This window comes from Antechinus flavipes, chromosome 4 (assembly GCF_016432865.1).
Source record: "Antechinus flavipes isolate AdamAnt ecotype Samford, QLD, Australia chromosome 4, AdamAnt_v2, whole genome shotgun sequence".
Classification (NCBI taxonomy): domain Eukaryota; kingdom Metazoa; phylum Chordata; class Mammalia; order Dasyuromorphia; family Dasyuridae; genus Antechinus; species Antechinus flavipes.
Genome location: NC_067401.1, coordinates 42343147 through 42370760, shown reverse-complemented (window position 1 = coordinate 42370760; position 27614 = coordinate 42343147). Strand labels below are relative to the sequence as shown.

At 41.1% G+C, this 27614-nt stretch overlaps 1 protein-coding gene across 1 annotated transcript in view; it reads left to right on the top strand.

The window, feature by feature from the left end:
• The window catches only part of CHD1L (chromodomain helicase DNA binding protein 1 like), a 55132-nt gene that overhangs the window by 17971 nt on the left and 9547 nt on the right, over positions 1-27614 (top strand). The window contains exons 8-17 of the mRNA XM_051992868.1: positions 4124-4279; positions 5529-5621; positions 8322-8418; positions 13151-13224; positions 15667-15777; positions 18723-18837; positions 19387-19540; positions 21588-21753; positions 25815-25960; positions 27137-27300. Coding sequence (XP_051848828.1) covers positions 4124-4279; positions 5529-5621; positions 8322-8418; positions 13151-13224; positions 15667-15777; positions 18723-18837; positions 19387-19540; positions 21588-21753; positions 25815-25960; positions 27137-27300 — 1276 coding nt within the window. The remainder of the gene's footprint in view (positions 1-4123; positions 4280-5528; positions 5622-8321; positions 8419-13150; positions 13225-15666; positions 15778-18722; positions 18838-19386; positions 19541-21587; positions 21754-25814; positions 25961-27136; positions 27301-27614) is intronic.

Genomic DNA, 27614 nt, shown 5'->3' with positions numbered 1-27614 from the left:
GTGAAGATTGAGCAGTTTGTCACAATAATTTAGGTGTTCCCTACTCCAAATCACTGCTGGGCCTTGTTTTACATTAGGGATTCTTATCCTGGTGTCTACGTGTGTGTGTGCGCGCGCGCGCGTATGCGTATGTGTGTGTTTATTTTGATAGTTGCATTTTCAGTATGATTGTTTTCCTTTGTAATCTTACACATTTTTGTTTGTGTTATTTATTTGTGGATTTTTTTTTTTTTTTTTTGCAAGGCCCATCAGGGTTAAGTGACTTGTACAGGGTCAAACTGTAAGTGTTAAATTCTGAGATTCTGAGATTGGATTTGAATTCAGGTGCTCCTGACTCCAGGGCTGCTTCTCTATCCACTAACTGCCTTGCTATTTATATATATATATTTAAAATTTTCTATATATAACAGCATGATTCTGAGAAGAGGTCCATAGGCTTTACCAGAGGAGTCCATAATTCAAAAAAAGGTTAAGGTCTTCGACTTGAAGAGTCCAGAGTATTGGCTAGAAGCAAGCCCAGGTCTCCTTGCCATCTTTCTGGGGGACATAGATGGTGAGGATGGGGAGCTCTGCTGCTCATTAGCCATGAGACTTCACCTCCCAGACTCCCATGTTGCTCCCTCAGGCTCACTTGTATTTATTCTGTATTTGCTTACGCACGTTCACATTGCCTTCTGTGTTTGGACTCAGGCTCCCTGAGAGCAGAGGCTATTTCATACTGGTCTTTGGATCTCCAGCACTTTGCACAAGGCCTAGCACATGGTAGGCCCTAAATAATTGCTGATGGATTGATTGGAAAAGAGAATTGTGAACTGAGTGGAAACATCTCCAGGGAGAACTGAAGAGCCCGAGCATTATAATAACACCTGCATTGCCTATCGATGCATTATTCTGATGGCAGAATGAAAAATAACCTGCAAATATGGTTTGAAAAACTCCAAAGGGCGCTGCAGAAATAGGGGGTGTTGCAGTGGGCAGCCCATTGGGTTCCCCTGAGGACTCCCAGAACTTAGTTGTGGAGATTGTCTGGTTAAAGACTTTCTCATAATTCCTCTCAACTATGCCTATTTTGTGATTTTTCAGGAGTGTCAAGTAGAGAGTCCCAAGATGCTGGTACTGATTCTCCAGCATTTAACTCTCACTCTCCTCATGGGAAGTGAGGAGAATAATCCTACCAGCTCACAGGCCTCTCAGGATCTTAGGCTTAACATTGCAAAAAGACCGTAGGGATCAGCTACTCTGCCCCTTCATCTTTCAGATGAGAAACCCGAAGTCCAGAGATTCAAATAAAATATAGATGTAAAGTGCTTTGTCAGCCTTTAAGTAGTATGTAATCGTGAGTTTATATACTTAAAGGAAAATTGCCAGGTAGAAGTGAGATAAAGCTTATTCCATTTGATCCTAGACAGAAAAATTAGGGGCAATTGGTAGATTTTTATCAGGGTACAATTTTTAGCTCAGTATCAGGAAGAACTTTTTAATAATTCACAGATTGTCAGCATTGGCAGGGACCTCTGGGAATGAACCAGTCCAGCCCCCATCTGAACAAGAGTTATTGTTACAACAGATTGAACAAGTGTTTGCATGATAATTATGGATAAAATGTCAATCAAAGCTGGAATACACATGGGGGTGGGGGAGGTCAAGATTGAAACAGGCTCAGGGTGCTTATTCTGATTTCAGAGAGTCAACTTTTCATCTAAATAGGGCCCCAAGGTTCAGAGAATCTGGGGAATAAAACTTTATATCCGAGATGTCCAACATACGGCCATAGGCCACACACAATCCACAAACTCCCAAGTGTGGTCTGAACCAGACTGAAATGTAATTGAGAAATAATTTAACAAAATAGCTAAAGCTACAATAAAATACAGAGAATACATGTGGTTTTCAACACTTAGCCCATGGGATCCTGATATATGGTTTAGTGGCCCCTGTTCTAGTTGAGAGCAGCGGCTAAAAGCAGTGGTCACTTCTATGAGATCCCAGTAATGGAGCTGCTCGGCATTTGAGACACCCCCCATGTAAAAGTGGGCTGTCTGCATGGATTAGCACCAGAATCCCCGCAGTTTTGTAGTACTGTCCAAAAATCTAGCCAGGTTTCTTTGAGAGGCGCTGAGCTCCCCATTGATTACTGTAGGTATTCTCTGTGCTGCCTTTTCACATTACAGCAAATCTTAAAACTTGAGTAGAGCATAGTGCAGGAGTAGAAGAGGCGAGCTTGCTGCACTTATTAAGGCCTTGCTGTGTGCCGTGCATGATACCAGATAGTGGAGAGACACAGAATAGTCTCTGTCCTCAAGGAGCCTTCTTTCTACTGGGGAAACCATATATACACAAATAAACTCCCTCAAAATGTGTGCAATAGATGAAGTCATTGGTATGGACGGGTCACCACATCATTCTCCCAAATGCTGATATTGCTGAGTGTATCTGTTATAGTAGCCGTGCAGTGGGTCTCCATGGCAACGCTTCTCTGCCCACCCTGCCCACAGACTCCTCATATGATTGTCTGTCTCCTGAATACTGCCCTGTTATTAAACACCTGCTATGTGCCAGGGGGTGCTGCAGACCCAGTGTGAAAAGAAAACAGACCCTGTCCTGAAAGAGGGTAGAACTTGAAAGAGACAAGCAGGGGGACAGAGAGAGAGAGATGGGCAGTGGTAGGTGGAGGGACAGCGAGATGAGCAGAAGTGGGCAAGGACCACAGGTGGGCAGGAGGACAGGCAGAAATGGTGGTGGTAGATGGAGGGACAGAGATGGAAAAAAGTGGGCAGGGGACACAGAGATGGGCAGAGAGAAGTAGAAAAACAGAGATAGGCAGATGTAGGTGGAGGGACAGAGAGATGGGCAGGGGGACCAATGTGATTGCGGAGCACTAGCAGTGGAATGGTGCCAGACCAGGAACCCTCGATCTTTGTGCTGTGGCTGTGTTGGGCAGGCTCGTGACCCCCTCAGGTCCCCTTCTCTGAATGGTATTTTTAAATCCATATAATAAAATATCTAGGATTGAAAGGAAGCCAGTTCTACTGAAATAAAGTCATCAGAATATTATTTTTTAAACCACGAGAAGTTCTCAGAGCCCTTGCCAACGGCACCTGTTAGAGGTGCAGTCCCCGGCCTATTCAGCACAAAAGTGAGACTTCTCTCTCTCCTTGTTTCTCCTTTACTGAGCACCAGAGGGCGCGCCTGGCCTTACACATGGAGCCTGGAGCGGGCCGAACTGTTCCGGTTCTGCATTAGGCCTGGACTAGAGATCAGATAATGTGTCCCAGGCAGCACCACTCAGCCCCCTTCCCTTAGCTCCCCTGCTGTTTGTCTTGGTTGATGACCCTGGACAAATGACTCCTTGTCCCCCTTTGTGTGCTCAGAATTCTAACAATTAGGCAATCCCTCTAGGAAATACCAGGACATCTTGGCCTGGCAGTGGGGGATGGATAAAGTGATGCCGGCAGACCCAGGGCCCTTACACTAGTCCTGGGGAGGTGGGTTTTTATCTGGGTTGGTCCCTAAAATTCAGAGGGTCTGAGGAATAACTTCTGGCTGTAAGGAAGTAAGATAATTGGCATGAAAACATTTTAAAATCCAAGAATGCCATACAATGGAAAAGGATTTTGTTATTTCACATAATAGGCTTGTTTGTCATGCCTTCAAGGGTGTCCAGTGATTAGCTAATAATTTTCCTCTAAAATATGAACTCAGCCTGCAGATTTGCACATTTTTTTAAAAGGAATTACTACTTTAGACTGTCAGTTATTCTTTTAAGTATTAATCAGCCTTTAACAATAAATAGAAATGACTAGTCCACATCAAAGTTTTTCTCTGCTTGTGTTCCCTTAAGAAGGGCCGGGAGGGCAAGGATTGAAGTTGGCCGGCCTTTCTCATTGTCTGGGATGAATTGCCAGGGCTGTGCTTGGGTAATAACGGGGGCTACTCCATCGCAGTTGTAAGTGTGTGGAGGACATTCATGGGGGAAGGGGATGGGAAACAGAGGCTGTGCTAATCCAGACAGTGCTTAGAGCCCAGGGCAGCGGGCCCAGAGCTTGCCAGGGAAATCGAGCCTTCCAAGTGGTGGCTGCCTTGAGCTTCTCAGCACACTCCTGTTTGGCTTTTCCCCACACAGCCACTGAACTGCATCAGCTCCTGCAGCCCTTTCTGCTGCGGCGAGTCAAGGCTGAAGTAGCTGCGGAGCTCCCCAAGAAAACAGAAGTGGTGCTCTACCATGGCATGACGGCCCTGCAGAAGAAGTACTACAAGGCCATTCTGATGAAGGATCTAGGTAACCAGGGGACATCTCCTTATTTAGAAGCAAAGCTATGATACAGGTTTTTGGGAAGAAAACATACTGGTACCGTTGATCACCATCATCATTGTTTATATAGCAATTTAAAAATACTTAACAAATGTTTCATTTTATCCTTACAACAACAGCAACAATAATAATGATTATAATATATTCATACATTACATGATAATTGTATATATAATCGTTCTAATGCAATTCACTTATAAGACATAATTAATAATTGTGCTAACTGCTAGCATTTATATAGCATCTACTGCATATGCCAGATGCATGTTAAGTGTTTTTACATGTGTGTTAAGTACGGTAAAAATACCTCATTTGTGAAGAAACCAAATTATCACTCTTTGCAGATGATATGAATATATGCTTAGAGAATCAACTGAAACAATTCATAACTTTAGCACAGTTGCAGGATATAAAATAAATCCACATAAATCTTAAGCATTTTTACATATTACCAACAAAGTCACACAGCAAGATATACAAAGAGAAGTTCCATTTAAAATAACTGTAAATAATATAAAATATTAGATATAGCTATAGATAGATATAGAGTTGTAGGTAATATAAAAATATCTCATTTGATCCACAAGACAATTCTGGAAAGTAAGTGCTATTATTGTCCCCATTTTGCAATTGAGGGAGCTGAGGCAGGCAGAAATTAAGGGATCTGCCCAAGGTCACACTAAGTTTACTTACTAAGCTGCTAAGTGTCTAAGATTGAATTTTAACTCAGAATGATCTGAATCCAGGCCCAGATTTCTACCTATTGTGTGCCTAAAATGTCTTTATGAATAGGCTTGAAATGAATCACTTAGAATTCTGGTTGACTTTCATATAGTAGGGTTGGTGCCATTGAGTTTGTTTTCCCTACCCTCATTATCACCATCATCATTCTTCATGATGGACTTTTTCATTCCCCAACTTTATTACCTATTTCTGGTCCTGTGATAGAACACTTCCAGTGTTCTCTCTTTGATTTTTAACTTCCCAACTTGCTCTGTCCTGTCAGAAGTTTTCTAGACTACGCAAATCCTACTGACTACAAGGGGGGGCTCTTTTCTAAACCTGATTATTTGACTTTTATTAGTCTACCATCTTAGAACCGAAAGTTTGATAACAAAACTTGCCAGATGGACATTTTTAGCATAAAGATATTCCAAATAGAAATAGGATACAGTATAAATGAGGACTCCAGTTCATTGGTCTTTTTATATTTCAGATGCATTTGAAAATGAAGTGGCCAAGAAAGTGAAGCTTCAGAATATCCTGTCACAGCTCAGAAAGTGTGTGGGCCACCCTTATCTGTTTGAAGGTAAGAGAACATCTCTCTTTCTCTCCATATTTTCTGTTGGTCAATGGTTAACAAGTTTCTATTAAGAGGAGTGCTGCAAACATTCATGGCCTTTCTTTTAGCCTTCTCTGATAACCAGATCCAGCTTTGGTTCCAGAGTTAAGGTGGGTGATCTCGTCCAACTACCTGTAAAATGGCCTGGAATCAAGAGATAATCTTTCAACCTGGCTGTCAAAAGAACAAATGGGATTTTAGGCCTCCTTAAGAGAAGTTTAGCATCTGGAAAGAAAGAGAAAATAATTTTAATGCATTCTGCTTGTTCTGGGCACCTAAGTTTAGGAAGGTCTCTTGTCTTTCCCATCTAGACTGAAGCTTGGGGCTCATGCTTCATCTTCTTAGGGGCTATTTTCTGAGGAAACTTCTGGTAGGAGGGAAAGAATCAAGGATAATCCTAAGCAGGATATAATCAACATTTTCTTTGTCACCTTATAAGTCCTCTCATTTCTTCCAAGTACCTTGTACCTTCATACTAGGCCTTTGGCTCCTTAATTTCCACTTCCTCCTTTTTATGGTTCCTATCACAGTTATCTATGATTTAAAGTTACCTTTGGGGATTCAGGCTAATTATAGCTATATCTATCCACATATTCACATAGAAACATATGTCATACAGTGTCATATATTGTAATTGAGTCTAATACAGTGATGTCATTTTGATCCTTTTTGGGAATGAAGAATAGCAACCAACATATGTTTTTATATATACATACACGTACACATATACATTACACACATATGTGTACATATATATGTATGTACATATATTTAGTAATTTATTTTTAATACACATTACTTGGTGAATCATTAATGTGTATTAAAAATGTTGGGAGAGAAAAATCAGAACAAAAGGAAAAAACCATGGGAGAGAAAAAAAAACAGAAAAAAGAAGTGAACATAGCAGGTATTGACATACATTCACTTTCCTTAGTTCTTTTTCTGAATGCAAATGACATTTTCTGTTCAAAGTCTATTTGGATTACCTTGGATCACTGAAAAGAACCAAGTCTTTCTTAGTTGATTATTACACATTCTTGCTATTATTATGTCCATTGTATTCATGATTCTGTTTATTTCGCTCAGCATCAGTTGATGTAAATCTTTCCAGGCTTTTTTAAAATCAGCTTGTTCATCATTTTTTATAGAATAATAATATTCCATTATCTTCATATACCATTATACCATATACCATATATCATCAGCTGTTCTCCAGCTGATGGGCTCATTTTCCAATTCCTTGCTACCCTAGAAAGAGCTGCTACAAGCATTTTTGCACCTGTGGGTCCTTTTTCCTCTTTTATGATTTTCTTGGGATACAGACTCAGTAATGGCACTCACTGCTGGGCTAAAGTGTATGCACAGATTGATGGCTCTTTGGGCATATTCTAAATTGCTCTCCAGAATGATTGGATCATTTCACAGCTCCACCAGCAGTGCATTAGTGTCTTACCAAATGATGTCTATCAAATACACACACACACACACTCATGTCATACAAAATTATATCTCATGTGTATTTGTATGTGTGTGTGTGTGTGTGTGTGTGTGTGTGTATGTGTGTGTGTATTCCCCCCCATTCCCTTCCCCTCCTCCCTCCCCCCACAGTTGGTTGCTGTATATATGATGCAAGAAAGCCTTTATTGCATACCAAGGAGAAAATGCAAAATAATATAAACACTTGCCCATTAATAATCAAAAACATCCTTTCCTCTTTGGAGTTCTTTACCTTCAAATTCCCTTCAGGACCTCAGTAACCTTCTAGATTCTTGTGGCCACCCTGGGTTTGGACTCCCTCTACTCCATAATAGAACATAAGCTCCTTGAAGTCAGGGCTTCGTCTTCCTTTTGTATTTCTATCCTGTGTGCCTTGCACCATGCCTTGTACATAGTTGGCCCCACATAAATGTGTGTTCAGTTGCTTCCTTCTCAGTATTCCTCCACAAGTCTGGACCACCAAGAAGAAGCAATTCTTAATTAGTTCACATGAAAGTGTGTATGACTGATAAGACTCCTTTAATCCTCCAAGAGACATTTGCTTATTAAAAGAGACCACTTGTTAATCCAGATAAATCTCCAAATGATAGGTTTAGTCCGTGGGATGTTTAGGGGTGGTATTTTTAGCTGTGGAGAGCTTCCCAAAGGTTTGGATTCCAGTGGAGCTTGGAGTTTTGCACTTTTTGTGTGTCATGGACCCCTCTGGCGGCCTGGTGCTACCTATGGACCCCTTCCCAGAATAATCCTTGTTGTTTACATTTTAAATGGAGGAATTGCTAAATTTCAATTAGAGATGAGTAAAAATAGTTTTCCCCCCCATTTAACTTCACAGTTTCCCTAAAAAATTATAGACTCATTAGGAGACATTCAGGTATAAATTTTGGTAATCTAGAAATCCTCAGACCATAGAGAGCTTTGCATACTATTCCCCTAGTCTTTTCAGCCTCCCAGACGAAACAAACTAAAAACAAACTTCCAAAAGGTGAAGAAATTTTAAGATTTTACAGATAAGTTGTAGTGTGGCCTCCTTAAATTTAAATCTACTTAGCAGTGGTTTAGGCTCAGGATAGTCTTTAGTTCTCCTCATGGAAAAGATGTAGGACAACAAATGGGACAACATCTACCTACTTCCAGGCCATGATGACCATCTCCGTGACTTTTCTATTGTAGGTGTGGAGCCGGAGCCCTTTGAAATTGGAGACCATCTAATTGAGGCCAGTGGGAAGCTCCTTCTGCTGGATAAACTGCTGTCATTCTTGTACACCAGGTATGGAACCTTCCCATCCTGCTGCAGGGGGCCTTTCCCTCCCAATACACCTGCAGGGTCCTTTATCTCTGATGGAGATCCTGGGAAATCTCCCCCTCACACCATAGCCTCTTCAATTATGGTTTTACTTTCAAGCCAGACAGCTTTTTCCCAGCTCAGTGGGCGCTGCTGCACCCCAAACCTCCAGCCCTCAGTTTTCCCCTGAAGACAGGGGAAGGCGGCTCACAATGGACCAGACTCCGGGCTTGGAATCAAGAAGACATGAGTTCAAATACAACCTAGCCGTGTGACGTGGGGCGAGCCAGGTAAGCGCTGTCTGCCGCCTCCTCACAGGATTGTTGTAAAGCGAGATAATACTTCTAAAGCCCTTAGCTAGAGGCCTGCACCTCGCAGGCTCTCTATAAAAGTTAAATCTCATTATTATTAGAGCCCTGCCTTTTTAAGCTAAGGTCTTTAATGGGTTTCCTCTGGGCCCAGATGGTTCTGTAGGGGGAAGGGAGGCAGGAGACCTTGCACAGCCTCCCTCACTTCAGTCCAGTTAACTTGCACATCATGGCATCTCTTCCCTGATGTCATCATGGTGCTCTTCAAGCACGACAATGATACAAACTAACTTTTATACTTTCCAACTACTTGCTCATCTCACCCCACTCCAGTCCTATCCTTGTGGCCACATGGGGAATTTACCCTGTATAATCTGTTTTCTTTTAGTGAGACCTTTTGGGTTTTTCTTTATCTTGTCCCCAATTAAACCCCCTCCACTCCCCCCCCCCCCCAACCATCAAATCTTTCCTTAGAAGAATTTAAATCAGCTCAGTAAATCCTAATAACAAAGCAACTTTTTGAAAGTATGTACAAGGTCCTGTCCTCAGTACTTCCTCCCCCACATGGAAGGAAGTGGGCATCCTAGTCTATCTTCTGAGGGGCTGGTCTTTGCCATTAACCAGGGCTCAGTGGCCCTTCAGTTTAGTTTTCAGTTGAATTATATTGCAGTCATTGTATGTGCCCAGGGAGCCCATAGGTGGCAGGCACCATAGTGGATAGAGCACTGGGCTTGGGACTAGAAAGATTCATCTTCATGAATTCAACTGTGGCCTAAGGCACTTAACAGCTGTGTGACCCTGGGCAAGTCCTTTAGCCCCTTTTTGCCTCAATTCCTCATCTGAAAGTGAGCTGGAGAAGGAGGTACTTTTTGTGGCTGCCATAGATAAACATTATTGGGAATATTTAGATATACAGAGGACTTTTCTATTTTTGTTCTTTAATGGTGCTTTTGAAAGGAGATTTACAGTAGTGCTCCTAAGGAAACAACAATTGGATAAGAAGGTGGCAGTTTATATGGTCAGTTAATCACTAAATTTATTAAACACTGACTCTTTGCCAGGTACCATGCCAGATGTCAAGATCAAAAGACAAAGGAATGAAAAGGATGATTGGGAGACAAAATACGTGTCTTAGTACCTACAGATTAATCAGTCTATTATTCTTGGACTTCCTTCTACCCTGTCTTGGGCAAAATTATTAATTTTAATATTAATTTCATTTTAGTTCCCTTGCTGTGGATTTGGTTGGTCACGCTTGCTATTCTCTCCCCTCCCCCCACCAAAAAAAAAAAAATCCTTCTTTAGAACTTTTCACTCGTGGGACATAGGAGCCTGGATTTAGTCAAATATGGGGTACCTCTAGAAGTTGGTTCCTTCCTGTGGGAAGGATGGAACCTTTATTAATGGGGTGTCTTAAGTACACCCAACTCTTTGGGAAGATCAAGAAAGAGGTCAGAGGAAGGATTAATCTATTCCCTGGAGGCTGAGATTAGACAAAGGTAATCAGCTCTGCGGGGAGTAGGAGCAGCAAAGAAAGAGAGACTTGGAGGACATAGTGGCAGGTGATGCTGATGAGGAAGAAATGGCCAAGGTCAGAGGAACTGGGGGAAGGGGAGGGAGGAGCATGTTGACAAACTCAGCTTTTAAGAAGACAAAAATGGAAGCAAGAGATCAGGTAAATATAAAAGTGTGGTGAGGTCCTGGAGCATGAGGAAAGCTCATTTATTCAGAATGAATGGAATTTTGTCCTCAGCGCTAAAGATGACAAAGACTTTGTCAATTGTGATGATGATAAGGAGAGAAACAGAGGAAGGGAGAGGACCTCTGGCTGGCTGGGATGAGATAATGACCATGGAGCATGAGGGAGAAAGGATCAACAACCAGTCTGATTAGCATATATTTATTATATGTCTTATTGTGTTCCAGGCTCCATTCGAGGGACTGAGGACACAAGTACAAAAAGTGAAATAATCCTTACTTGAAATGAGCATTCATTTTAAAGGAAGAAGCATGGGGAGGTGTTATGTGTACATATATACAAATATGTATATATTTATTACACATACACAGTATTGAATTATTTTGAATATATTTTAAATTTAGTCACATTCTTTTTCTATTTATTCAGGATGTGAATAAATAGAAAAAGAGAATGTGATTAAATATATATTCAAAATAATTAAAAACAAGGCATTTTGAAATGGAGGGAGGGCACCACCAACTGGGGGAATCATAGCCTTTGTCATATTCTCTCGTGACATCCTCCTGGACAGTGTGCATGTGTTACAGGAAGATGGTTTTAGAATAGGTTGAGCTACCAAGTGTGGAGACTAATAAACTGATGTCATCATGGAGAAAGTTCTGGAAAGTAGTAGGATCGTTGGTTAGTTTTATCTCTTGACTTTGATGAAAGTATAACTAGCATTCTTATTAAATTTGTGGATTCCAAAAGCCTCAGAGGGATAACTAATACACTGGATGACAGACTAGAAATTCAGATAGATTTTGACAGATTAGCAGTGGTTTTAGGCACTGGTGAAATTGAATAGGGAGAAATGCAATACCCCCTTGTAAAATTTCTTGCTTCACTGGGAGATCGGGGTGACAAAAAGTGCTTTATGTAGAAGAAAATCTCTAGGAATTTTAAGGTATTGCAGATCCAATGTGAGTCACCTGTGTGAAGTGACTCACAAAAATGACTGATTCTATCTAGGGCAAAGCTTCGTAAACTACAGGTCGTAACCCCATGTGGGATCTTGTAATTAAATATGAGGGTTGTGAAATTATGGTTTATTATCAGTAAATGGTTGTATACCAGTTCTTTGTACCTATATCTGGGGTTGCATAAACATTTCTTGAGTAAAAAGGGGTCACAAATCATGCCTGAAAACAAAGTGGCCAGGGATTGGGGGGTGTTCCAGAGGTCAGTCCCCATTTTCACTTTAAGCAAGCCATTGAAAAGTTTTAGGAGGGCAATCTGAATGGGAAAGAGATGTGAAGAAAAAAAAGCCTTATGAGGATTTTTAAAGTAATGGGTGATTTTTAAAGCTGAGAAAAGAGAAGACAGTGGGTAAGAAATAGCAGTTTTAAATTATTCTAAAGCTCTCTCATGGAAGCATGACTATCATTATGCCACTTGGCCCGTGAGGACTAGTTAAGACCAATGGGATGAAATTACATTGAAGCAGATTTTGACTCAATAAATGAAAAAAAACTTGTAGGTTTTAAGACATTTACAATGGGGTATAGATAGTGTATTGATGTAGGTAGTGAATTATCTCTCACTAGGGTAGGGAGTAAGAATTTACATAGTGTCTGCTATGAGTTGGGGACAGTGCTAAGTGCTTTATGAATCTCCTCTCATTTGATCCTTACAACAATCTTAGGACATAGGTGCTATTATTACCTCCATTTTGCATGTGAAGAAACTGAGGCAAGCAGCAATTAAGTGACTTAACTAGTAAGTGTCTGAGGTTGGATTTGAACTCAGTTCTCCCTGACTTCAGTCTTAGTGGCTCTATGCACTCTGCCTCCAGCTACTTTCAGGTAGCCCACTGGAGATCTGCAGTCAAGTGTTGGGTTGCCACTTGTTGGAAATAAAAAAGATAAAAATTGAGTAAAATTACTTCTGGGTTCTCTCCTACCTCTAGAATTCTTTGACCCCCATCAACACTTAGCTGGAATGTTACTTCATTTCTGTCCCATATTTTTAGTCACTCAGTTAAACACTTTTGTTTGAAAAATGTCATGCTAGATGCCAGAAAAAAATGAGACATTTAGCTAAGTAGGTGAATAGACTCAAACTAAGATAATTATAATAGAAAATATTAAATCAGTGCCTTATAGAGGTGTAGAAGCAGAACTTAATGGATCTAGAAAAGAAAGCTTCATATAGGAGGTGGCATTTGAGTTGGGTTTGAAAGAATGAGTTGGAATTCCATCTGTGAAGAGAAAGAAGGACACTTTTGGCAGGAGGAACAGTGTTCACAAAGGGCTGGAGGCGGAAAAGTGCAGGGCACGTTGGTGGGCTGAGAATCCAGTTTGCCCGGACTGAAGGATACACAGCTAGACAAATGGAAAGGAATCAGCTTGTGGAAGCCCAGAGGGATCGGATTGTATTTGTTCAGCAGTAGGGGCCACTGAAAATTGTTTGTCAGAGGAATGAAATTAGCCGATCGTGATGTAAGGAAGGATCCAGGTGAAGGACAGAAAAAGAACAGTTAGAGAGGATCAGTAAAGGGAGATGTCTCAGGAAAGAGTGGGGCAATTTCTGTCCTGTGGGAGGGGCAGCAAAGGGGTGGGGGGATGGTGCAGGAGGTGAGAGAGGACTCCTTTAGGGCTCGCTTTGCCAGATCGTGTCTGATGCTGCCCTGGGAACTGACGGGCACTGCCCTTCCCTTTCCTTGCAGAGATCACCGAGTGCTGCTCTTCTCCCAGATGACCCACATGCTGGATATTCTTCAAGACTACTTGGATTACCGAGGTAATTCCTCTGGGCCTCCACTGGCCGGGCCTCCATCAGACCTCCGGCTTGGTCAGGCTCTTGGAAGGGCAGGAGCCAGGATGGGGGGAGTAGAGAGGAGAAGGAATGGGGGAAGGGAGAGAAAGAAGCCATAATGAAGTCTCCAGGAAACATTTAGTGGGTGGTTATTGAATGAATGAAAGAGGAAGCTTAAAACCAAAGGAAGATAATGATTAGAGAGAAAGTAGGAGAAAGGAGTCAGCACTTAGAGATGATGGTGGCCAGCTGTCTGGGGCACCCTGTGGCTCTGTTCCTTTTCCCCAGGAGCATACCGGTTCTCTGGTCTTTCATGTCTCCCAGGTTATCAGCTGCTGCCACTGTCCCCCGCCCCCGCTTCAACAGGATCCCCTGAAAGCCAGGACATCTACCGGGCAAAGTCACAGGGGTTTTCTCCGCTTCCCAAGCGTGGCATCCTTGTCTCGTGGTGACAGAGAATTTGCTGTGCTTCTCAGGAGAGCTGCCAGGAATTCTGAATACAAACTCCCCAAGTGGAAGTTAACAGGAGGAAAAGATCCCATGTTTGGGGGAGACATGCATTCAGTAGTTTTGGGGCACGAATGTGTTGTTTCCCAAGGATCCTAGTAACAAATAGGAGGGTTAGCCATTTCATAAATTACAGGTCATCTTATAATCAGTTCTGGCCTTCAGCATCAAACCCAGAACATCCACCATCCCTGGATACTTGGATACTCTGAGGTACCAGCTCAGAGCCCTTCAGGTACCTTCCCTTCAATCCCTTGGCCTGAGCTTTGTCTCCTGAATGCGCTCAGCATTCCCCCTTTACCACAGCTGGGTAGATCCAGAAAATTGTCATATAATTATCATCATATCACATCATAATGAATACCAAAGTTACACTAGCATTTCCGGCGGCATCACCAAGGTTCTGTCACCTTCTCAGACAGAACTTCTAAGACTTCTTCCACTTGCCTGAGATGGAATGAGTCAGTATTCAGAATTCCTGGCAGCTCTCCTGAGAAGCACAGCAAATTCTCTGTTGCCATGAGACACCAGGATGCCACGCTTGGGAAGCAGAGAAAACACCTGTGACTTTGCCCGATAGGTGTCCTGAGATTCAGGGGACCCTGGTGAAGTGGGGGCGGGGGGCAGTGGCAGCAGCTGATAACCTGGAAGACATGAAAGACCAGAGAGCCGGGATGCTCCTGGGGAAAAGGAGCAGAGCCACAGGGTGCCCCGGACAGCCGGCCGCCATCATCTCTCAGTGCTGATGTCTGCCAACTTGCCCATTCTGTCACCCTGAATTCTTTCTACTACTCTCTTTAATCATTACCTTTCTTCTCTGGGTATACAGGTATCTAACAAAGGTTGTACAAATCAAACATTTATTGATAATAAATCATAATTTCATGATCCTCACATTCAGTTATGCCCACAGTTTAAGAATCTGGGTTCTCAGGGATTGAGCAGGGGCATTTTAATTTTAGCACAGTCCCAGAGCAAATACTTCAGGGTAGATTCTCAAATCTTAATTGTAAAATAGACCCATTTGTGATCAGGAACATGTTCAACTTTCTTGGTTAGCATTTATATCCTCTAGTTCTTTTCTGTTTTGTGGATAAAAATCATGTAGTCAGAAACCCTCTGCTTAACTGTGCCAAGAAGGGGAAGGGAAGGACTCTTTATTATTAGGGACAATGTTGATGAAAAAAGTCAAGGGTATATAGGTAATAGGGAAGGAAATGGCTAGATAGTATAGTATGTGGAATGATAGACATAGTCAGGAGGCCTGAATTCAAATCTTGCTTTGTGTCCCTGGACAGATCTGCCTCAGTTTCCTCATCTGTAAAATGGGGCAGCTACTCCCAGGGTCGTGAGGATCAAGCAAGATAATATTTGTAAAGTGCTTTGTAAGCTTTAAAGTGTCACATATTATGTTAACTATTACCATCTTTATCATTACTGGCCACTTCTTAGTTTTCTGAGTTTACAATAGAATTAGAATCCTGCATTCAGCATTCAGCAAATTAAATGGGCCTCAGTCTGGCACATTATGTAAATCATACTAAAATAGTTGATACACTATAGAAAGGTTACTTATGTGCACTAGTTGTGGCCTTAAAAGTTGTACATAAATCAAAATCTTACAAATTATTTATTTTTTAAATTGGAACAGTTCACTATGATCAGTACATTTGTGAATTAAGATATCCTTTTACAAAGTGAATCGTGTCATTTTTTTAAATCTTTATTTTCATATTGGATTTGATTAAAGCTGAGATACTCCTGTGTAAATAAATGGAAGGAGAAAGTCTTCAGATTGATTTGCTTTTTTTTTTTTTTTTTTTTTTTTTTTTTTTGGCTATTTCTCCAATGAATTCTTGAAAAGGGTTTTTGTATTTTTTAATTGTTTTTGTTTTGTTTTTCTACTTTCTTTCTGTAAAGGCTACAGTTATGAGCGTTTGGATGGGTCAGTGAGAGGAGAAGAAAGATTCCTTGCAATTAAAAACTTTGGACAGCAGCCTATATTTGTTTTTCTCTTGAGCACCAAGGCAGGTAAAGCATGAAGTAATTGATGTCCAGTTATTTCTACTTAACTTCTGTGTTCCTTAAATCACAGACTTTACCCCAATCTCACCCAGCTGTCTCATGGATGTCTGATTGGTCGTAAAGGGAACTATGGGTATTAATCTATCACCATAACTAGGAAAAAATGCATATTTTACTGATGTTGGGTCAATGCTGTCTTCACATAATAGCCTCTTTGAGGGCAGAAATTATTTCTATTTTTCCTTTGTATCCCCAGCATCCAGAATAGTATCTGGTATATAGTAGGTTATGGTCTGATTAGTTTTGATCATGTTTATAATGATTGAAAATTAGAGATAAGGTCTTTCTAATGGCATCCAGGGAGGTGCAGGTAAGAGTATAATCAGAGAGGATTAAGACAGAATTGATCAAGCCCAGAACTAAAGTATATCCTGTCAATCAAAGCCATTCCTAATCCCTAATTGTACTGTTTAACATCACTTTTTAACTTTTAACTTTAGAATGGCAGCTTCAGTATTTAAAAGACCTAACTTTTTGTTTTAGAAATTCAGTTATACAAGAGAACTGTTTGCACACATATATTGTATCTAGGATATACTGTGACATATTCAACATGTATAGGACTGCTTGCCATCTGGGAGAGGGGGTAGAGGGAGGGAGGGATAAAGTCAGAACAGAAGTGAATGCAAGGGATAATGCTGTAAAGAAATTTTTTTCAAAATAAAAAAAAATTAAAAAAAAAAGAAATTCAGTTATATTATAGCAGTGATGGTCCAAAAAGTTCATGGTAATATTAAAAAGAGAAGAAACTTTATTCTTATAGAGAAAACTTTTTTTTGCCGAGGCAATTGGGGTTAAGTGACTTGCCCATGGTCACACAGCCAAGAATTGTTAAGTATCTGATGCCAGATTTGAACTCTGGTCCTCTTGACTTCCGGGGTTGGTGCTCTATCCATTGCACCACCTAGTTGCCCCGAGAAAACTTTTTAAAGGCCTTAGTTACCAGGCACATTTATTACAAGGCAATGCGTCCCATCCTTTAAACAAATCTTCAGTTCACTTACATGTTCCCTCAAGGTACAGCCCTATATCTTTTTTCTAAGACTATTGGAAGAAACTACTAGAAAAATATATCAGCAAGTTGTTGTCACTTTCTTGCTTTCATCCTCTTGTAATGTGGTCTACATCCCCATCATCCATCTGGAACAGTTCTCTCCAGCTCTTTGTTGCTAAGTCCAACAGCCTGTTCTCAGTCCTCCTCCTCCTTGACCTTGTTGCAGTTTTTGGTCTTGTGAGCCTTTTCCTTCCGCTGGAAGATCTGTCTTCCTTGGGTTTTCATGATAATATGCTGTCATGCAACAGCTTCTTCTCATGCCCTGGACCCTCTTCTCTTTCTATACTTTCTCTTGTTGCATTGTTTAGCTTTCTCAGTCTCCTTGGTTTTAGTCACCACCTGTGCTGACGGCTCCCAAATCTCCATTTTTCTCCTGATATCTAGGAGGCTTCTCCATCTGCCTTCTAGCTAGACCTCTCCATTTCATGTAGTCACTTGTGGACTCTCCATCTGTGCTGTATCCAGAAGAGTTCTTGCCTTTCCCTCCCCTCTTCCTCTTCCCCCCCCCCCCATCTCCTTTCCCTAGTCTTGATCCTAGATGCTGCCATCTTTCTGATCAATTAGGTTCACAACCTGTATGTGAATGTCAGTTCTTCTTTCCTTCACCGTCCCTCCACGCTATTTTTATTTGTCAATCTTGTTGATTTTTTCAGCTCTATCTCTCAACTCTCTATTATTTGACTCCCATCACAGCTCAAGTCCATTGCAGTACCCTTCTTAGTCCTCTTGCCTCCAGATTTCTCCCCTCTCTACTTTATCTTCCAAAGAATTGCCAGCGTAGGCTAAATGGAGGTCTGACTCTGTCACTCTGTACTCAGACTTCAGTGGCCCCCTGCTGACTTTAGAAGTATTTAGAGGTCTCCACAGTCCTGAGCCCAGTCTGTATTTCCAGGCTTATCATCCTTTACCCCTACTCACATATTCCCTTCTTCAGGCAATGGGGCTCATTTGTTGTTTCTTGTACACTATATTTCATTTTCCATATCAGCATCTTTGCACAGGCAGTTTCCCATAGCTATAGTGCCATCCTTCCCTCTTCACCCTTGACTCTCTTCAAGATTCAGCTCCAGTCATGCCTTCAAGAGTCCTTTCCTTACTTACTGTCTCTCCCCCTGTTAAAAAAACAAATCCCTCTATTTATTTTGAACATGCCCTGAATTGATTTCTCACTGAACTTTTATAATGTCAGAAGAATGTAAGCTCCTTGAGTGAGAGCAGGCTCCTTCTTGCTTTTGTCTTTGATCCCCAGTCCTAAACTGGGGTGCTTGGGAAGGAAGCGGAGGCCATTCTGTGCATTAAGGGCTTACACTACTCCGATTAGGTTCTTTCTAATTCAGAAAAAAATAATTTTCTGCTTTCTTCTTGGGTAACCACCTCCCTCCCATCTGGCTGGGAACTATTTATTACTTATGTTTAATGCAAAATTCAAATAAAAGAATACTTTTCTTAGCAACGCCCTAGTAGCACTGCCTTTATTATTAAATTTTCAGAATTATTTTCTGAAAGAACTGGTCTCCTTTACCATGGACTATTTTCAATAAAACTTAAATGAGGTTTTTTTTTTTAAATGTATATTTCAGGTGGTTTTATGATTTCTAGCCTAGGATATATTGGATCGTTCTGCTCCTTTCCTCTTTCCCCTTCATCTTGGCATGAGGGAAACAGAAGGAGCTAAGTCAGCACTTTGGACCCTCCCGAGCCCTGGAGTGGGGATGGCGCTGTCAGGGTGAAAGATGGACCCGTTGCTCCATCTGTGTTTTCACTTTATTAATCTGCCTCATTGCTGCCTTGTCCCGTATGTTCCTGTCACTGATTCCACTCTTGCTTTCCTTTTCAGGTGGAATGGGCATGAATTTGACTGCTGCGGATACAGTTATTTTTGTTGACAGCGATTTTAATCCCCAAAATGACTTGCAAGCGATTGCCAGGGCTCACCGAATTGGCCAGAAGAAGTGAGGATCTCAGTGGTGGCAGCCTTCCTGAAGTCCTTCCCCTTCCCTTAGTTTTCAGTTCTCTGACCGAGAGCTTCTCTGTTGTTCTGTTTGGGGAAGTGGGGAGCATGAGGAGGGAGGACCAGGTGGGAAAAGGTGAAAGAGTGGAATGAAATGATAGATTCATGTCTTTAGGAACCTCCGGAAATATCCATTCCCAGGTAAACTCCCTGTCATAAAGGAAGTTCTGTGACCATGTAGGCATTATTGTTTGCTGAACTCCCATATACAAAGGTTTTCCTGGTGATGGATGCACACTTCTGTGGCATCCCCTGATCTGTGTGAAAGAAATTTTTGAGTAAAATGAATTCAAGATGGAAAACATAAAAGTGTACAGAAAATCTTAGGCCATTTACCAAGAAGGAGTCAAACCTTATAAAACATTCCCCAGCATTAACTGTGCTCTGAATAGACCTATTTCCTTTAAGAAATATCTGACTTAAGTGCTGCCTCTTTTTGCTAAAATACAGACTTTTCACAAGAAACACTTCTCATATGTGCTTTACACAGGTCTGTGAAGGTTATTCGGCTTATTGGCCGAGACACTGTGGAAGAAATCATCTACAGGAAAGCGATGTCCAAGCTGCGGCTCACTAATGCCGTCATAGAGGGCGGTCACTTAACTCTGGGAGTACAGAAGTCCTCAGCAGCCTCTGAGCTTCAGGTAGGGATATTTGGCAGACCTGCAGATTAGAAGGGGATTTTACTGCAACCATTCCCCTTCGGATGAGAGTGCAGATGAGGAAGCCATGATAGAAACAAGCCCCCTCTCCTTAAACTGTGCACACAGGAAAACCCTTTTTTTTAGCACAGAGATTTTTAACCTGGTGTCTGTAAATTTAAAAAAAAAATTTTTTTATACTTGTATTTCAGTATACATTGGGTTTCCTTTGGAATGCCATGTGTTTTGGGAAGGGGTCCATAGATTTCACCAGACTGTCAGGAATCTCCATGACACAAAAAAGTTAAAGACCTCTGTTTTGGCATTGTAGCCAACATTTTATTTCATCCTTTTTTCTTGGAAATAACATGACTTGAACACTGTGATGGAGAATGAGAAGTGTTCAAGATATCGTTTAAGAAATAAGGAATCCAAAATAAATGAAAAACTCCTGGGACTGAGAAACTGATGTAGAGTTTAGGAAGCTTTTCTCTAGAAAGATGGAGAAGAGGACAAAGATCATGGTTTAATATTTAGACAAACAGATAGAGAATTGGCAGAATAATGGCTTCTCAGGTCAGACCAAGCTTCTATCTACTACTCAGGAGGAGCATCAATATTAACATCACTTTTTATGGATGAGAAAACTGAAGCCCTGTCTGAGTTTTTGGTGATTTAAGGGTAGAGAGACCTGGCAAATTGGACCCAATGTCACTGATTTGGACATAGACCCATTGCCCTAGGACAAGGTTGTGCTGATTGCTAGGACAGCCCACCAAGGCTGATCAGGTTCCCCCTCCAAGTAATAGGTTTCCAGCTGTTGGTCTAGAGGCTAGAATGAGTGTTCTTAAACTGCACTGCCATATTGTTGCACTTTGGGCAGTGTAAAAGAACAATTCAGCAAAGATTTATATTGGACACAAGTTATATAATGTCTGAGCACTGTACAGAATATAGAGATGTGTAAAGTATGGTCTTTACTGCCAGGGAGTTTTCACCGTTGGAGGAGATTGGACAGTTTTATGTCTACTATACCACACATTATTCCTACACCAGTTTTCTTCATTACCTCTTTATAAGTGACTTCGTTATTTTGCGGCTCAGTTTTCTCTTTTTAAAATTAAAGTTATTGGACTGCTCGGACCTAGCGATTTCTTGAAACCACTCTGTAGAAAGGTGTACAGCCCCATGACAGATCTGCGACCCCCTCCCCATTTTCACCTCTCTCTTCTTAGGTCCTTGATCCCCGTGTTCTAAGCCAATAAAAACCACTTTACTAAGGCCATAGTGGGTGAAATAGTCCTGAATAGGAAATATTTGAGAAGTCTTGGGTATAGTTTCAAGTTTGGAAATACTGATCTAGATCAGTGATGTCAACTCGGGTAGAAACAGGGCCTCTGAACTGTCCATAAGGATCCCACTGGGCCACAGATTGATTCAGAAAACTATCTATAAATATTTCTTATTCTTGTTCAGTCACTTCAGTCATGTCTGATTCTTTGCAAAACCATATGGAGTTTTCTTGGCAGAGATTCAGGAGTGATTACAGATGAGGAAACTGAGGCATACAGGGTGAAATGACTTGGCCAGGGTCACACAGCTAGTGAGAGTCTTAGGTTGGATTTGAACTCAGGAAGATGAGTGCTCCTGACTCCAGGATCCATACTCTATCCGCCTCACAGTCCTGATAATAATATTGTCTGTGTTCGTTGTCTTTTTATTTACTTGGTCAGTTATCCCCCAATTCTGTTTTAAGCTGGTTAGGGCCACACTGGCAGTGTTATGGCCGCATGTGTATTGGACAGATTTCTGAGACTCTTTAAGGGCCTTCTGGGTCTTCACTTCCACAGCTGTTTACACCTCCCCAGCTACATCCGGAGGCACCAGGTGTTACTGCAGTTTTGTAAAGGGAGACAGGTCTTGTCCAGTGAGGGTCCTGCTGGAGGGTCGGCCCGAGCCCGGGCTCTGGACACTGAGGTGGGGCCTGCCTCCCGTGTCTCCAGTCATGACGACAACCGCTTGGTCTTTTCCTTTGCTTTCTCCATGAAAGTTGAGTGAGATCCTCAAGTTTGGCTTGGACAAGTTGTTCTCCTCGGAGGGAAGCACTCTGGAGGAGCTGGACCTGGAGACCATCCTGGGCCAGAGCAAGGACGGCAGGTGGATCGTCGACGCCGTTCTTCCTTCAGAAGAGGAGAGCCAAGAGGTAGAGGGCGAAGGTAAGTCCTGGGGGTGACAGGAGCGAGGTGTTGCACCTGGGCCTGGGCTTCAGACCACGTGTGGGGAGAAGGTGTGACTGACTCCAGGGAACTGGGGGGGGGTTCCCAATATTGGCTGGGGGCAGGTCTGGAGCATGTTTGAATTTGGGTATTCCTGTTAATCCTGCCTTCTGTCTCCTCTGCACTGAATCCTGTTCTTGTAGAGTTGGAAAGCACTGTGGTGTCCTAAGAGCATCCCCACAAGTGGGCCTGGGAAGACCCCAAGTAAGGGGAAAGCTGCTGCTTCCAAGGGCAGCTGGCTCACTGTTGGATGACTCTGGCTGTTAGGAATTGTTTTCGGTCCCAAAGTGGAACAGGGCGCCTTGGTGAGCGGTGCATTCATCACTGAGAGTCTTCCGAAGGAGGCTGAATGGCTTGTTGAGGGTTTCTGTGGGGGCCCTGCTTGGGTCTAGAGGGACTAGATGGCCTTAGAGACAACTTCTGAAGTCTTTCACGTTCTGCCATTCCATGAATGGCACTTAATAGACCCTTTTCCAGTAATTGACTGCGTTTGTAGAAGGATTTTGTTTGGAGGACATAATGGTTAATGGTCTCAGTGCATCCTGTTTTGATCAGGGCACATCTAGGTCCAGTCATGGAAGGCACATTTTAGGGAGGGGCTTTTCCCAAATGAGGCTATTCAAAATTATATTGTGGAAGGGAATGCATTACCAGTGATTACCTTGTAAGACAGAGAGCCATGATGTTTGTCTGCAGATATTTGAAGAGCTGTTGTATGGCAGAGGGATGGTGTGGAGCTCCAAAGGACATAAAATGTATGAGTTACTGTTGTTTGTTGTTCTTTTTTTTCCAGTCATGTCTGACTGTTTGTGAACCCATTCAGAGGTTTTTTTGGGAAAGTTACTAGAGTGATTTGCCATTTTCTTCTCCAGCTTATTTTACAGATGAGGATTAAGTGATTTATACAGCTAATAAGTATCTGAGGCCAGGTCTGAAATCAGGTCTTGCTGACTTGATCTAGCTGCCCTTAAGTTACAGAGAAGTGGATTTTGATTCAATATAAGGAAGAATTTCCTAATGATTAGAGCTGTCTGAAAATAATATCATGGCCTTCTTCAGAGATAGTGAGTTCACCATAAGCTGAAATTGTTCAAGCCAAGGTAGGATGACCATTGGTTGGAATATTTTATTCGGGATTCATGCATTTGAACAAGGCATTGGAATAGATAACCATTTCCTCTCTCTGTGAGATTTGATCCCAACAGCAAATACCATTTTTTATTTTCATTGACTCATGTTCCTCTATTGATTTGTTCAGGTATGCATCACTGAACATTATATCAGCCAAAAGACTGGTGAATATTTGTATAATCTTACAAACTACAACAAATAGTTTATGTATTCTACAAGGTCGTTTGCAAACTGGCTCTTTGAAAATTAAAAAGCAAATGGTGGTTAGCTTTTAGAGTTGACCTATATATTAACAGGTCAGAAATTTGATTTTTTAAAAATAGAAACACCTTCCTCAGTATGTTTTTTTTTTTTTTTTAATTGTACCAGTTCTATAATTTAGTGGGAAAGTAGCCTGAACTTCCTTGGCAGCTAACTTTCTAATAGAGACAAAGGTTTGACAACTAGATCAAGGCTTTCTGATTCCCAGGTTCAAAATTCTCTCCCTATACAACACTGTCTCTTGGTTAATTCATTACGTAGCCAAACTGCTGTGTACATTTGCACCTATAAACGTGAAAACAGTATGGTTGTTCCCAATGTGATACACGCCTGTGACTTACTATTACTGGTTTGGTTGAAGTTCATGGATTATTGAGTTTGGAATTCAGAGCTGCAGTTGAGGTGAGCTTACTGGGTGTCCACACTACGTCAGGTAACACTATGAAAAGTCCCAGGGAATGGGGGACCAAGCTTTCTCAAGTCAGACACAGACAATCAAAGCTTCCATGTCCATCAGTGGTGGGGTTAGTCTGGTTGAGTGACCTTTCAGCCTGGGCAACATAGGGAAGAGCATTCTCAAAAAAAGGAAACAATACAGTTGCATTGTAAGTAATTGCATAAAACAGAAAAGCAATTAAATTTAATAAGCTATATTTTTCTATTTGTCTTGCTTTGCGAGAAATGAATTTGCATGTTGGGAACTGTCTGCATTATGTGAACTATGTGTTCATGTTTGGCGCTTGTCTGCCCTTCATATTTTCACTTGTCGATGGGGAGCTTTATTGATGGTTCCTGTGCTGATTTAATTAGAGGATGCCAATTAGAATTACAGTTAGTTGGGCTTGGTTACAAGTGTGAAGCAGTTTCTCTCTTGGGAATGAAAATGTTTTGCTTTCTTAGTCCTTAGAGAATATATACTTAGAGCTGATATTCGTGTGGCTGTGGGCTAAATGTGGCATTCACTTGGTAAATTGTACTATTAAACATCGTCTCCTCTGGAGTCATTCTCTCTCCGCTTCTGTTCTCGCTCAGAAAGGGCATGGGGCCCTCTGCTCTTACACGTGGACCATTGGTGTGGACTGATGTGTACAATCTCAGCCACAGTTGTGATGGGCTTTTGTGCTTACCTGTACTTTGGGATTGCAAGAGAAGGCTCTTCTTCATGGGGCAATCACTGGGAGATTGTACAGTGTTTTTTTAAAAAGACTTTAAAAAGAAAAAATAAAGTGCTTAGAACTAGAAGTCAAAAGATTTGACTTCTGATCTCACCACTTCGCAAACTTAATAATGTGTGACTTTGAACAAGTCATCTAACTTACTCAGCCCTGTTTCCTCTCAAAATGGATATACATTCTTCTCACAGGATTATTGTGAGAATCAAATAGAGCTAAGTAATGTGGTAGATTGAGTCCTGGCTCTAGATAAGGAAGACTTGAATTTAAATTTGGCCTGAGATACTTAGCTAGCAGTATAACTCTGGGCAAGTCACTCCATCTCTGCCTCAGTTTCCTCCTTTGTGAAATTGGGATAATAATTTCTCTTATCTTCCAGGGTTCTTGGGAAGATCAAATGAGATAATATTTGAAAAGTGATTTGGGAGCCTTAAATTGCTCAGATCTTTATTTATTTATTTATATTTTGGTCAGTCCTACTGTACTCTTCGTGAACCCATTTGGGGGTTTTCTTGGCAGACATATTGGAATGGTTTGCCATTTTCTTTTCCAGCTCATTCAACAGATGAGGAAACTGAAGCAAACACATTTAAGTGATTCTCCCAGGATTACATAGCTACTAGGTTTCTGAGACCAAATTTGAACATGGGAAGATGAGTCCTCCCAATTCCAGGCCCAGCATTCTATCCATTTTATCACCAAGCTGCCCAAAATTCCTAAATAGATGCTCGTTATGATTATTATCTGAAATTTTGTAAAGTGCCGTACATATATCAAGCATTATCATAATCACTTTTAGCATTATCATTATTATTATTTCTTGGTCTCTACATTCTGTCTTGGTTATCTCCCATTTTTTTTTCTTAGAACTTATCACTTGTCTAATTTTATAAGAGGAAAAGAGCACCCCATTTAGACAGTTGTATTCTAGTCTATATAATAGTTATAAAAGGGCAGATTTTGGCTTCCTAGTGAACTTACAACACAGCATGTGTTATCCTGTGGATCTTAATATCCCTGAGATTTGAGCTGTTATTTGTTGAATGGATGGTCTTCAGAGTCTCTAAGGAGCCTCGTAATCCATCCAAAGTCACCCCATGAGTCCAACCAATGGACCGGAGAGTAAAATGCAGACCTTGTGAATCCTAATCCAGCCCTCTGGGCTATCAGCCATGCTGTTTACATTCAAAAGTGCCATCAAGAGGTAATTATCATAAAACATAAGCTTGGTAAGTGAGAGTATGGTCCAAGGTTGAAATGCCCTGCTCATATTACACAGGCAGGCTCCATTAGGAAACCAGATTCTTTGCTTATCTACATAGGTGCAGCTGGATTCTCATGTTTCCCTGTCTTATCTCTTATGGAAATTAAGTTGTTTTTCTTTTGTTTCTAGCTTTTCTCCATTTATGGTTTTTTTTGTTGTTTGTTTTTTACAAGGTCATATGTATTTTTATGAAGGTAAAGATTATTCTAAAGAGCCTAGCAAAGAAGACAGGAAATCATTTGAGCAACTTGTGCATCTTCAGAAAAACCTTTTGGATGAGCTCAATCAAGAGGGAAGGGCCCTCCGAAATAAAGGAAGTGTGAGTTCCAAGTCTTTTAAGTTATAGTTTAGAAAAAGGAAGACCAAATTCTGAAAAATAAAAATGAAGTGGATGACAGGTTTTAGCTCTGTCATATCTATGAGAAAGAAATTGATTATCTTTATTTAAATGACTTCATTCAAATGATGTGCCTTATTTTAGTGGGAGGTCAGAGTTTCAGTGATCCCTATGCTCTTGAACATAGTAAAAATCAAAAATATGCAAAAAAATCCTCCGAATACTAAAGTTATTATCATGAAAACCCTTTCCCCCTATGTCCATGAACTTTACTCTGTAAGCTAAGCCCTTAACCCTTACTCAGAGACTACTTTTACTTTATATAAAATTCTAATCACCATGACTGTTAAATTTCTCAACTCACAACAGGTTAGAAACAGCATATTAGAAGAGAGTAATTCAATTAATTCAAAACTAATAATTTTGAAAAATAGCAACTGATGGCAAGATAGAAAATATTTTTTAAAATAGACACAAAAACTAAAAGCACCATATTCTGATGTTCTATAGCATAGATGCAAACAGTCCATTGAATCCCAGTAGTTTCTAAGGAAAAATATTCATTTATTGTAACTGATGCACAGAGTGATATTATTGATTCATCAATAAAAGGTTAAATTATATTCAGTAACTTTAAAAAGTCAAGGAATGGCATAATATTTTATAGAAATTTTCCAATAAAAATAGTTAAAATTAAGAGATTGCAGGTGTTAAAGGGTAAGCTTCGGTCATCTAGAAAATCCCCTTCTATTAAATGCCTCATTACTCAGTGATGTGAGATCAATGAGGTATCACTATACTGTCTTTGCTGCTGTTTTGGCTGAATTTAACATTTTGGAGAGAGAGAATCCCTTGATCTAAATACTTTCCATTTCTTCCTCTCCACCCTCCAAAAAACCCTACTACAACCACCCAGCAACAACTAAGCATCCTTTAGGCTGTAATTGTGATACCCTTTGATCATGTGTATTTATAGTTAATATTATCAAGGATTTATATTCCTCACTTCTTGTCATAAACTAATGCAGACCTACTGGGCCCTGAGAAATGTTTGCCTTATTGCTTCTGAGTTAAAGCCACTACATTTCAAAGATAGAGATTCCTGTGGGGTTCCCCCATGGTAAATAACCATTGGCCTCTTTTAACCTTCATATTTAGGTTCTTATTCCAGGCCTTTTGGAAGGGCCTACCAAAAGGAAGCGCATCCTGAGCCAGGAAGAACTAGAAGAGAGACGGAAGAAAAGACAAGAGGCAGCAGCCAAGAGAGCAAGGTTGATGGAAGAGAAAAGGAAAAAAAAGGAAGAGGCCCAGGATAAGAAAAAGTATGTAGGCGTCCCGCGACAGATTCAGATTGAAGCCTGCTGAGCTCTGATCTTAGAGGAAGGGAGTGCCATGATGCTGAGAATGATTTGTCGAGGACAAAGCATATAGATAATTTTAACTGCTAACCTACTTGGGAAAGAGAGATTGAATTACTGCATTAAAAAACACAAAGACAGGAACACCCCATTTAGCTCAGGGCCTTAGAAGGTAGAGGAATTTGCCAGGGGATTGGATTGTGTTGTATTCACCCAAGAGTAAATGACTGTATTATTTGTTCCAATTTTAAAGGTGCAGAAAACTTCTATGATGCTTT